General features: G+C 36.6%; 1 protein-coding gene across 1 annotated transcript in view; it reads right to left on the bottom strand.

Moving 5' to 3' along the window:
• Positions 1–14,393, bottom strand: part of FBXL20 (F-box and leucine rich repeat protein 20) — a 114,454-nt gene that overhangs the window by 62,493 nt on the left and 37,568 nt on the right. Inside the window, 1 exon segment of the mRNA XM_036836676.1 lies at positions 6,853–6,914. Coding sequence (XP_036692571.1) covers positions 6,853–6,914 — 62 coding nt within the window.

The raw sequence follows: 14,393 nt of genomic DNA on the forward strand, positions 1-14,393 counted from the left end.
AAGGAATACAAAGTACAAGAATGAGGTCTGTAGTAATTTTTAAACTGTGCCATTCTGCTAATGCAAAATTCTCTCACCAAGAAAACATATCGATTAATTGCAGTAGCAAACTCAAATGAAAATGCATCATGCATACATGGTATAGGAAAAAACCAGCCTAAATATACATTTATAGTCATATATGTAACTATTGTGTTAAAAATCAGTAAAGAACAAAATGTACTGACTTATTTTTCTTGGTATTTAATTAAATTTATCACTTGAACCGCTTCCTCCCCAAAAGGTTTAAGGGAATATAATTTATTTCGTGATATTGCATAGCTTTCATAAAGAACATCACTTGTCATCCTATACAGTGAAATCCTCATGGGTAACTAAGTGACTAAAACTTCTCAGTAAATAAGCAACCCTGTACTGTATTGGTTTTGAATGTTACTATTTATTTTTAATTGAAATAACACTGATTTATAACACTGTATAAGCTTCATGTGTACATTATATTTCTACTTCTGTATACCCTATAACAAGCTCACCACCAAAAATTTATTTTCCATCCATCCACCATACAGCTGACCCCCTTTACACCTTTTGCCCTCCCCACCACCCCTTCCCACCTGGGATCCACTGCTCTGTTCTCAATCTTACGTGTTTGTTGGTTTGTTTTTTTCTTTTTCTCTTTTCTCTTTTTTTTGTTGGCAGCACCACGGGGCACGCAGGATCTTAGATCCCCGACCAGGTGCCCCCTGCACTGGAAGCGTGGAGTCTTATTAACCACTGGACCACCAGGGAAGTCCCCTGCTTTTGTTTTTAAAATTAGTTTTTATATATTCTCCCTTACTATCAGATTGCTACTTCTTAAAACTCAGTGGACCCTCTATTAACATAACTCTTCTGATCCCATTTTTACGTACTGCTATTCATAATCAAACCTGTAATAACAGTGTCTAAAGAAAAAAAAAAAAAAGGAGTACATAGGGCCTGAGAAATGGCTGGCATGCATCCTCTGAGTAAAATGCACATTTGTTCTTACAGCTTGCTTCCTGTTTCTCTGATTTGTTCTGGACAATTGAGAAGGCTAGAAAACTAAATGCTCAGTAAGAGCAATACTGGTTTTCTGTTCTTTCATTCAGGAACATCTGCCAATGCACCTTAAAGTTGAGAGATGATCACTTTTGGTAGTCTTAGCATCTAATCACATCATGTTATGGTCTATGAGTAAAAAATAGAATCAATGGTAATATACATAACATTTTTATTGCACTTCCTATGTGCCAGGCACTCTTCTAATAAGCACTTTACATTTATCAACCCTTTTGATCCTTAGGATAACTCTAAGAGGTAGGTACTAAAATCCTCAATTTACAGCTAGCAAATGACAGAATCCAGGTGTTCAGATTCCAGAGTCCATGTTCTTCACCATTATGTGCCTTTAAAAGTAAGAAAACACACAAACCCCTATCTGCCCTGAATTCCTGGCAATTACACTGAATGAAAATCTATTAGATATCATCAATGTTGTAAGCTTCCTGGAAGAGAATATAAGATAGCATGTGTACAGAAAAGAGTTCACATAGCAGGCCTATCCTTATTAGAAAGGCCTGCTTGCAATGTTGACCCTTGGATGGCATTTGAGAATTTGGATTGGGGAGGGTTCCCACTATTCCCTGATAAGCTTCCCTGGTAGACAACATTTTACTTTTTTTATTATAACTTATTTCTGGAGGAATTAAGCACATCCTGTGTGACTCCACTGGGAAAGGACTCTTATAAGCCTACACCGGGTTTCCTCTCTATTTCACTCCATGCACCTTTTCCTTTTGCTAATTTTGCTTTGTACCTTTTCCCTGTAATAAATCATACCCATGAGTATGACTATATGCTGAGCCTTGAGTCCTCCCAGTAAATCACCAAACCTAGGAGTAGTCTTGGGGACCCCCAACACAGCATGATTATCTCTTTTAGACAAAAAATACCAGCCAATTCATTCTTTCCACCTAAGTTCAGAAAGTTCATCTACCAACTCACACGTACGTATTACATATTGCATGACAATTATGACCCAACACCCCAAGAGTTGAAAAGTTAATGAAAAAAGTTTCAGATTCTTATAAGCAATGATAATCCTCTTTCTGAAACTGCACTTTGTTTTATAGCTAAAAGGGCATGTGTGGGCTCAAGCAGTCTTACCACTCACATTATTATTACAGTTATCAATGTCATCCTCAGAAGGAATCTTTGAGAAACAAAGATTCACTCTGCATTTCACTTTAATGAATGTAATGTAATTTCACTTTACATTAGCTCTTGGAAAACACATAAGAGTCTCTGTCTCATAAACACTGACACTCATTTTTCAAGAGGTACTTCTAAATAAATGCATATGGTTCTGCTCTCAAAGGAAGTACTGTCAATCCCGCTAACTGAATTTCACATTATGCAAGCAGTGGATTCCAGCTTGCTAGAGCATTACTAATAAACTTTGTTTCAAAAAGGAAGGAGGAAAATTAGTAAGTTAAAGTAAGTTACAGTTAAGAAAAAACAAGAACACTTCCTTAATTCATTGGTAACTTGGTTGTGGCTCTGGATTTGCAAGAAAATAGTACAGCCCTAGTAACACAACTTTTCTCCTTGTAGATTGATATATGCTGGATCAAATAATGTTAACATGTAACTTAAAATCTAATCAAACCAAATATTCTATGCTACTTATTAATCTGTATTTTTAAAAATAGCTAATACAGGGACTTCCCTGGTGGTGCAGTGAATAAGACTCCACGCTCCCAATGCAGGGGGGACCAGGTTCGATCCCTGGTCAAGGAACTAGATCCTACATGCATGCCACAACTAAGGAGCCGGCAAGCCACAACTAAGGAGCTCTGGAGCCGCAACTAAGGAGCCCACCTGCCGCAACTAAGGAGCCCATGAGCCACAACTAAGACCCAGTGCAACCAAATAAATAAATAAATACATAGTTTTAAAAAGTCTTTATTGAATTTGTTACAATATTAAAAAAAATAAAATAAAATAGATAATACACAGACATGGTATGAAATTCCAAACACACACACACACACACAAATTTAGAAGACATAAAAAGGCTGAACAATAAGTCATGATAGTAACAATATAATTCATAAAATAAAACAAATATCCATGAGTTTATACTGTTATAAATAACTGAATAAATAAGTAAATGTAATTGAAGTGAAGGCTCTTCCTTACAGTAGAATTCTAATTATTATTAATTAGAATAATAGAAATAGAATTTATATGCAGGAAGAATTATAGAAATATAAAACTTTGGCAAACATAACAGTGGTAACTGTTTCAGGTAACAGCAATGGATGCTAAAATTAGTGGACAAAAATGAGTAACAACACATAGTCTTGTAACAACACATATCTCCCCACAAGATATTTATCAAGGTATTCAAAGTTCTTAAGGAAATATTACATTCAACAAATTTCAAAAAATTACAAATGCCCTGGATAGAATTTATTAATATTTATACTAATCAATTGTTATCTGTTTAGTGTAATTTCAAAGATACCACAAAAGCCTCTTTCCTATTTGGCTTAAATGGTTTAAATAAAAAGTTGACCCATTGCCTGAAAGAGAGCCTCAGCTAACCCGTAGCTTCATGTAATGGTAAGAAAAAGCCACTGAGATTTAGGAGTTGTTTGTGGTAACAAAAACTGGTTGATACAGAAATTCCTCTTTATCCAATCTTCCCCAGAATACCATCTGTTTTGGCAACTATAGACCTTACAGCTCATCAACAGGTACTAGAGTAAAGTCAAAACAGTAACTAAATCAAAACCATAATGACATATCACCTCACTCCAATCAGAATGGCAATTATCAAAGAGACAAGAAATAACAAGTGTTGGTGAGGATGTGGAGAAAAGAGAACCCTCATACACTGTTGGTGGGAATGTAAATTGGTATAGCCATTACTGAAAACAGTATGAGGTTCTTTAAAAAAGTAAAGATAGAACTACCATATAATCCAGCAATTCTACTTCTGGGTATTTATCTGAAGGAAACAAAAACCCTAACTTGAGAAGATATCTGCATCCCCCATATTCGTTGCAGCATTATTTATAATAGTCAAGACATGGAAGCAACCTAAGTGTCCACTGGTGGATGAATGGATAAAAAAAATGTGAGATATGTGTGTGTATGTATATGTGTGTATATATATGTATACATACACACAATGGAATATTATTCAGCTCTAAAAAAGAAAGAAATCTTGCCATATGCCACAACATGAATGAACCTTGAAGGCATTATGCTATATGAACTAAGTCAGAGAGAGAAAGACACATACTGTATGATCCCATTTATATGTGGGATCTAAAAAACAACAAAAAACAAAACAAAAATTGGAACTCATAAAGAGAACATATTGGTGGTTTCCAGAGGTGGGGGGGGTGGGTGAAATACGTAAAGGTGGCCAAAAGTTATACATAACTTCCAGTTATTTATAAATAAGTCCTCAGGATATACAGCTTTATAAAATATACAGCTTTGTGACTATAGTTAGTACTGTAACATATGTTTGGAAAGTTGCTAAGAGAGTAGATCTTAAAAGTTCCCATCACAAGAAAAAAAATTTTGTAACTATGTGTGGTGATAGATATTTTTCTTTCCTTTTCGTAAATTTTTATCTATTTATTTATTTTTTTGGCTGCATTGGGTCTTCATTGCTGTGCATGGGCTTTCTCTAGTTGCGGCGAGCAGGGGCTACTTTTCATCGCGGCGCACAGGCTTCTCATTGCGGTGGCTTCTCTTATTGCGGAGCACGGGCTCTAGGTGCATGGGCTTCAGTAGTTGTGGCACGCAGGCTCAGTAGCTGTGGCTCGTGGGCTCTAGAGCGCAGGCTCAGTAGTTGTGGTGCACGGGCTTAGCTACTCCACTGCGTGTGGGATCTTCCTGGACCAGGGCTTGAACCTGTGTCCCCTGCATTGGCAGGTGGATTCTTAATCACTGTGCCACCAGGGAAGTCCCTTTCTTTTTTTTTAGATTTTTTTTCTTTTTTGATGTGGACCAATTTTAAAGTCATTATTGAATTTATTACAATATTGCTTCTGTTTTATGTTTTGGTTTTTTTGGCCACGAGGCACATGGGATCTTAGCTCCCCGACCAGGGATCGAACCCACACCCCCTGCATTGGAAGGCGAAGTCTTAACCAGTGGACCGCCAGGGAAGTCCCGTGATGATGGATATTAACTAGATTTATTGTTGTGATCATTTTGCAATATATCCTTTTTTTTTTTGGCTGCGCCACGTGGCATACAGGATCTTAGTTCCCCGACCAGGGATCGAACCCGTGCCCCCTGCAGTAGAAGCATGGAGTCTTAACCACTGGACTGCCAGGGAAGCCCCCATTTTGCAATATATACAAATATTGAATCATTACGTTGTATACCTGAAACTAATAGATTATATGTCAATTTATATCTAAAAAAGGAAGGAAGGAGGGGAAGGGAGGGGAAAAGAGAAAGAAACAGTGACTAAAGCTAGAAAGGGTCGGGGCAGGCAACGCAGTGTAAATAATTACAGAAAATGTTATCTGTATTACCCTCATCTCTTGCCTGGATTTCTTTAAAAGTTTTCTTGTTGCTCTCCACTCCAATCCCCCAATCTGGTTGGAACATAGTACCCAGACTAATCCTTTAAAAATATAAACCAGATCATGTTATTCCCCTGCCGTATCATGAGAGGTCTTGTAGGCCACAGTAAGGAATTTGAGTTTCATGGCAAAACAGAAAAACTCTAATAAAATATAAAAATATAACCACAACAGGATGCAGCCAGTTAGCAAAGAGTCAAATAACTTCCATATAACTTCCTGAGTCTCCAGGTAAACTACTGTAGTACAGAATATGCTTAATATTGAAAATAAGTGTGTCTTAGTGTACTCAGTTTATGGTAACAGTGAAGAACATAACTTGTTTTAAAAATATTTTTCTTTAAGATGGCTAAAATTTCGCTGAAATTTGAGGGATACCCAAGATATTCAGGATACATTTTCCAATGGCTCTGGGTAGTCTCGGAGGTTCTTTCAACTATAGTCAACCAGCACATATGTATGTTTTGCTTTCACAGAAAACATCCATTCCAAGTTCAATTCAGTTCCTTTTTCTTAGCATCTTCAAAGTGTAAGTCCTACGTAAAGATTTATAGGATTTAGTCCCTGCTTCCATGGATCTTGCAATCTAGTGGAGGACTCAGCATGCAAATACTTAGGAATGCCAGGAATACTCTTTACCAGCACTAGGGCAGAGATTATTTTTCACCCTGAAGCAGGGACTGGGCTGGTTATGGGCTAGACTGCAGTAGCAGCTATGAGCAAGAAAAAAATGTCCGAGCACAGTAACTTGTTAACTTCTAACATTTGCAAAGAGAATGTGCCTTTCTCAGTCATGATATTCTACAAAAGTGAACAAAGAATGGTATGATTATGTGCCCAAATAATGGGCACTGAAAATAACTTCCCTGGATGCCTGTTTCTTCCCAGGTGATTCCTAAGTCAGAGGTATATAAATTGGGAGCTGTGTGTTTTATGTTACAAGTGATCCCAAATGTAGTTTCTACACATTAAAAATAAGGATGGTAAGCTCATAAGTCTAACAAAGGAAAGTGTCAAATAACTTGTCTTTTTAATTTTTAAAAGGCTATAACCCCTAGAATAAGATTGTTTAACAAAAGAATCAATAAATTTTAAAATCTACATAATCCAGACCCTATACATATATGAAAATTAGCAACAAGTCTAAAATTTTTTTAAACAGGCAAATATGATACACACACACACACAAAAACCAGCATAAAGTTAGACTTACCGTAATAGGAGTTCTTTGGGAAGTTTTTTATTAATTACAGCTTCATCGCTATTTGAGAACATCTGCAAAAACAAAATCATTGTGTCAAGTGTCACTTAACATTTTATTATGTTCAACTCAACAGTTTAGAGGTAATCCTCTTAGGAGAGAGGTGAATAAGTACAGTAGGTGTTATAAGCCAAAGTCATATTTTCAGAAACTCTTTAGGCTAAAAAATGTCTGAGACATTTAATTTGTTCCCTGTCTTTAGAAAAAAAATGAACTAATAGCAGTCAGAAGGATGACATTATGTGCCAGGTGCTATTTTAAGTGCATTTTATGTATTAGTGTACTGAATCTTCATACTACCCTTAATCTTCATTGTACATATAAGGAAACTGAGTTACGAAAGATTTATTTGCATATCAGTACAGAGTGACCATTTAAAAATGCCATTAAGGTAAGGTTATTCTCCAAATCTAACTCACATTTATTTGTTCACAGAGATGTTCAGAAACCTAGGATAGGAAATGTTCTCTTTCAAGTTTTATATATCATGCAGAAAAGTAATAATGCCTCATAACCACCACCATATGCATTCTGGATACATGCAGGATCATTTAACAAGTTAATGAAATAACTCACAATGGGTACTTTTAACAGAGCCATCACTATAAGCTTGTCTAGTAAGCTACATAAAAAAAAACCAAATACCTATATATCCAATAAAAAGCAACTAAAAACAATACACATGTCACTGAAGCTGAGAGGAATATGTTCAGTCCCTGCTATTAAGTATTACATGGATGCCTCTTGACTTCATACAATGAACATTTATTGAACACGCTGTATTAGGCACTTTTCTAGGCAATGAAATACAAAAACAGTAAGATGTTATCTCAGTACTTAAGGAGCCCCTGCTCTACAATGAAGAACACAGAAATAAGCAAATACTAATTTTGGACTGGCATCAAGGAGATAAGCTAGAAATAAATTAAAATTATAGTTCAAGTAAAAGATGATGCAGGTAAGATTACAGGGGTGGTGGAAGTGGAAAATAAAAAAACTAGACAAAAGGATTTTTAAAGAAGCTACAGGACTTGCTGATGGAAAGTTGGATCATCTACCAAGTTTCAGTGCAGCAAACACACTATGTTACAATAAAAGTAATGCTGCCTGACAATTACATGTTTTTGGAAATTGCCGGACATCAAAGAATAATCTGCTTCCCTAAATTCTCTACCCATTAATGGAAGGTATTAAGAAAAAATCATATCCCTTTTTCTATAAGGCAGACTTTCAAAATGAAGCCATCACATTTCCTCCTAAACGAGTTCTCAAATTCCACGGTTTCTAAGACTCTACACCATTAAGATCATTCTTCTCCAGGTACACTTATAGGAAAGAATGCATGAAGTAGTTATAAAGTATACCCTGAATAATCTAGGGTTGATGACATAAATAACAATGTCTTGCAAAGACAGCTAATGTATCTAAAATTGAGACCTGCCTGGGGGACTTCATAGCACACAACATATATCTTAAGCTTGAGATCTTGGGGAAAAATCAAGTTAGTAAGTATAAAACAATATCACTAAGCTAAGCACCCAATATACTAGACTATGCCCAACTCAAATCCACAAAATATAAAAGATAATCATTTTTATACTAGAAATGCTAAGCTCTTTATCTTGTATATTCAAAGCATTTAATTGAATGCTACGTATCTCACCCACCAAGGCACTTTGCTCACTTGAACATACACGGTAATTAAATTGATAAAAAATATAAACCTGCTATGCATTGTTCACATGATTTGTGCAATTCTAGATATAAAAAGGAACAAAAATCACACCCAGGGGCTTCCCTGGTGGTGCAGTGGTTAAGAATCCGCCTGCCAATGCAGGGGACACGGGTTCGATCCCTGGTCTGGGAAGATCCCACATGCTGCGGAGCAACTAAGCCCGTGCGCCACCAACTACTGAGCCCACGTGCCACAACTACTGAAGCCCGCATGCCTACAGCCCCTGTTCCGCAACAAGAGAAGCCACCGTAATGAGAAGCCCGTGCACCGCAATGAAGAGTAGCCCCCGCTCACCACAACTAGAGAAAGCCCACGCACAGCAACAAAGACCCATCTCAGCCAAAAATAAATAAATAAATAAATTTATTAAAAAAAAAAAGTCACACCCAGCAGCAATTTTTTCCCCTAAGTCAGTCTAAATAGACCAAATGTTGTTGTCTCTGTAAGAACATGAGGTATATGAAAAGGGAAAAGAAAAAAAGGAATAGACAGTGTCCTGGGAGTAACTGGGAAACATCATGTGTATAGGATATCTGTCCAGATTTATATTTCCCTCCAATTCCTTCTGCACATATGTGTCCTACTCTAAGTCTGCAAGAAAAAGATCAGTGGTTCACAAACCATGGTCACCTGACTAACAGCATCAGCATCAAACAGAACCTTGTTAGAAATGCAAATTCTTGGGCTGTACTCCAGACCTACAGCATCAGAAACAGGATGCCAGGGGTGGTGGAGGGAAAGAGGGGCAATTTGTATTTTAACAAGCCCTCCAGGTGATACTGATGCTTCCTAAAGTTTGAGAACCAATGGAACAGGTAAAATAGATTGAGAATCTCAGGACTTAAGAAATTACAGTTATAACACATAATCAGAATATTTTATTATTTGTAGTGACATAGCAATGGAGCTTAGAAAATAATCCTAGAGGTAGACACACATTAATTTTAGATGTTTTCTAGGAAACCCAAATGGTTTCTGCTCCAGTTCATGGCACTGGGTTTTTTTGTTTGTTTGTTTAATTTTTTGGCTGCATTGGGTCTTCATTGCTGCACACGGGCTTTTCTCTTGTTGTGACAAGTCGGGGCTACTCTTCATTGCGGTGCACGGCCTTCTCACTGTGGTGTCTTCTCTTGGTGCGGAGCAAGGGCTCTAGGTGTGCAGGCTTCAGTAGTTGCAGCACGTGGGCTCAGTACTTGTGGCACACAGGCTTAGCTGCTCCAGGGCATGTGGGATCTTCCTGGATCAGGGGTTGAGCCCGTGTCCCGTGCACTGGCAGGCAGATTCTTAACCACTGTGCCAGGGAAGTCCCCATGGTATTGTTTGTAAAATAAATGTTTCACAGAAGCAATAGAATACATGTTTTAGATATCTTACTGTTTCAGCTGAATCCAAACTCTAGGTTTCTCATACAAAATATAAAGGGTGTCAAATCCAACTACATCAAGGATATAATGAATTATAACAAATTTGTGAAGGTTTTAGATATAATCATTGTAGAGGAAGTCACTGTTCAAACATTTGACATTCTTAGGTTATCTGGTTTCATATTAATATGTGGATAGATTATTATATATTTTAATAATCTATCCACAAAAAATTACAAGGATATTGTGGGGGGGAACATGAGAGCAACTACATTGTTCTCTCTTGATTATTTCTTTCAAGGTAGGACATCATCCCCTAAACAAACAGAAACAGACACTGCAACAGCCCCCCTGTCATATAGGGATAGGACATTCTTAAATATTCAGGTTTTTAAAAAATTAAGTGATTTGTTTTGTCATACATTAGCATTTATTGTTGTTTTGTATAAAACTGTAATTGTTTTTCTATAAATTACCTAGCTGAGAAATGTAACTGTGAAACCACTTGTTGCAAACTGTAATTACAACATAGAGTTCCTGAAGAATAAGAAGCATTTTTTTTTGGCTATTATTTTAGCCTTTCTGATCAGTTTTTAAATCTTTGGCTCATTTTGGGAATTAGTTTACTAACACAGTAAATTTAAATGCTTAGCACACAAAAAAGACACAGGAAACCAATTCAAGAGGCTTTAAATACAGGATCTGGGTGGGAAATGCAGAGGGGTTGAACAAATGAAACAGGAAAAGAAATACTTTCTCAACAGTGACCCCTGCTGATTAAATTAAAGTATAGCTACCAACTCCAAAAACGGAAATTAAAAGGTCTGACCTATGTTATTCAAGCATTATGGAAGAAATACAAAATTTAATATGTATTTTGGCATAGAATACTAGTATCCCCTCATATCCTCTCTACTCACCTAGAGTAACAGAATTCCCAATTTTTAGCTAGCACATGGCTGTGTGGAAAGAAGACTTTACTTCTCATTACGTTCTGGCTAATGGGATGTAAGAAAAAGTGATGTGTGCGGTATCAGGAGGGTCCTTAATGAGAGAGAGTGTGCCCCTTCTTTACTCCTTCCTCAAGGATGATGTGTCCATTACATCAGACTGTAAGGTCTGAGAGGAAAGGGGCCTTGTCTGTTTAGTTCACCCCAGTATCGTCGGTAAGCAATACAATGCCTAGAAATTCCTCAACCAATGAATGTCATTTTTACTAAACAGATCAGGAAATACTTTTTGACTGTAAATTCCCAGCAGGCTTCCATGGTTTTTTCACTTTGTATCTCAGGAGGGGAGGGGAGGGAAGAGGAGGGGAGGGGAGGAAGAAAGAAATTTAATAAACTGAATGTTACTCTAAATTCAGCAAATAACATGCAAATGACATCAACACAGCAAAAGACTGAATACATTACAAAAATTACGATTAAAATACCTGAAGAAAAAAGTTGGAAGATTCAACTTATGGCCCATTTATTTCAAGGGATATGATACATTTCTTGTTTAAAAAAAAAAAGTTGTAATAATTGCTAAGTTTTCACCATCATGGGATTTCATCTGTATACAGCATTCTTAGCAGCTTTATTATGGCATAATGCAAATATCGTAAAATTCACTGGTTTTAAGTGTACACTTCAATAATTTTTAGTAAATTTATAAAGCTGTGTAACCATCACTACAATTCAGTTTTGATGAATTTCCATCATCCCAAAAATATCCTTTATGCCCATTTGCAATCAATCCCTGTGATGATCCCCAACCTCAAGAAACCACTAATCTGCTTTCTGTCTCTGTAGATTTTCCCTTCTGGGCATTTTAAAAAAATGGAATCATAAAATATGTCATCTTTTGCATCTGACTTTTTTTATTCTGCATGTTTTTTAAGTTCACCTATGTTATAGCATGTACCAGTAGTTCATTCTTTTTTATTGTTGAATAGTATTCCAGTGTATGGAATTCTATATTTTGTTTATTCATTCCTAGTGGACAGACATTTGGATTGTTACAATTTTTTTTACTATTATGAATAATGCTACTATGATCATTCTCATACAAGTCTTTGGGTTGAAATATGTTCTCATTTCTCTTGGATAAATTCTAAGGTGGAGATTTTCTGGGTTGTATCATATGGTTAAGTTTATTTAAAACTTTTAAATTGTTTTCCAGAGTAGCTGCACCATTTTACATTCCCACCAGCAATGTACGAGGTTTCCAGTCTGTCTCTATCTTACCGTTCCTTGCTGTTGTCTTTTTTATTTCAGTCAGTCTAATTGGGTGGTATCTCATTGTGGTTTCAATTTGCACTTCCCTAATTACTAATGCTGTTGAGCATCTTTTCATGTGCTTTTCAGCCATTCAAAAGACTTCTTTGGTGAAATGTATATTCAAATCATTTTCCCTTTCGAGTTGTTTATCTTCTTACTATTGAGATTTAGGGCTCTTTATATATTTTGAATACACATTCATTATCTACTCTATGACTTGCAAATATTTTCTCCCATTCTGTGTGTTGTGAGTTCTATTTCTTAATGGTGTCTTTTGAAGAATAAATATTTTTAATTTTGATATAGTCCAATTTATCCTTGTTTTTAACACATCATGCTTTTGAATATCATATATGTGAACTCTGCCTAACCAAAGGTTATACAATTGTCTTTTTTTTTTAATTTTAATTTATTTATTTTTAATTCTTATTTATTTTTTGGCTGCGTTGGGTCGTTGGGAGGGAATGATTTGCATGCGACAAGAATGCAAATCATCGGAGCCAGAGGGCAGACCGTGGTAGAACCTCATAATAAGGGCCTCCGAAGAATCTTATCTCCTTGCTACAATACCCTTTTGCAATGGGCTTTTGTTGCACCTCCCTTCAATAGGTGGAGTCTGTTTTCCCACCCTCTGCATTTGAGTTCACGTGATGACTTGATCTGACCAAAAGAATGTGGTGAAAATAACACTGCGATTTCCAAGCTAAGCCTTAACCAAAACTTTACCTTCTTGAAACACTCCTGCCACCATGTAAGAAAGCCCAGGCTAAACCTGTGAATGATGACAGACCTTGTGGAAAAAGAGTACCAGCTGACAGTGACACCAAGGTCTCAGACTGTAAATGAGGCCATCTTAGACACTCAAGCCCCAGTCAAGCCACCAAAGGACTGCAGCCTCACAGGCAACCTTTTTGGGTGACTAGAAGAAGAACTGCCAGACTGAATAATTGTTTCAAGCCACTAAGTTTTAGAGCGGTTGTTAGACAGCAAAAGCTATGAAAACACATTCTACACATTTTAAAAGTTCATGACTCGTGATCTAAATTTCATAGATATGAATAAAATCTGAGACATACTGAAGTAGCCCAACATAGGTAAAATCTTTTGGTGGGAAGAAAATTTCTGAGAGAGATTAAGAATGAACCGTCATAAAGAAATCCAGAGTTGAAGCTGCAGAGATTTTTTTAAAACGATTTTTTCCTATAAGTAGTTTTTACTGATTATGCCATTCCCTCCTCACTCAACCAACACCAGATGTTTTTCCAACTGGTTAGTGTTCTTGCCAAAATCTAAGAGGAAAAACATTTTTGTATGGCTAAATAAACGTAAAACAAAGTAAGTTTGTAATTCCTCCACCCAACATCTTGTCCCTAGTAGAAACAGAATTGCTTTTTAGAAGCAAACTGCTGTCAGTGCATTACCATCTCATGACTAAATTTATCTTAAGAAAGAAATCCCTAGATAAAAACACCAAGGAAGGGATACATTTAGAAAACAGATACATTACTTAATAGATCAAACTTTCTGCTATGGACACTTTCTAATATCTGACTCAATATTACAAGCTTTCTTTTATCCTGACTTCTGTTTCTTTAACCGAAATCAATATCCACTACCAATTCACTGCTCTCAGTCTAAAATAAGTATACACTTTTATTCTGTTTTCTGTTGAGAATTTCTTCCACTTAACCAGTTTTAACTATCCACAGCAACATTCCAGAGCACCGATGACTCCATGAACTTTGATGAACTACTGGATATGACTGGAACTCATTTTGGGTACTGCTCAATCCTGGAAATCTTCCATGCCCTACTGAAAATTTCTTTTGAAGTTATGAGGTGAAAGGAAAGAATTTTAAAGTCAAGGTGGCAATATAATTACATGTCCTCCCCTTTTCTCCTCCACTTACCCCAGCTCCACCACACTATATACACACAAAAGAACTACTAGTAGATACAACAAGGCCATGATGGGATCTGACTCAGGATTAGCAAGCATTTAACTGAATCTCATATTCCAAAATGCCAGAGGGGGTGGTAAATCAGAGGAAAGTAGGGTTTGACTTCCTCATGTACAAATTCTAGTCGATGTGCCAGACACTGAAAACTGGCAGAATCTGTGGAATTTTC

Source organism: Balaenoptera musculus, chromosome 20 (assembly GCF_009873245.2).
Source record: "Balaenoptera musculus isolate JJ_BM4_2016_0621 chromosome 20, mBalMus1.pri.v3, whole genome shotgun sequence".
Lineage (NCBI taxonomy): Eukaryota > Metazoa > Chordata > Mammalia > Artiodactyla > Balaenopteridae > Balaenoptera > Balaenoptera musculus.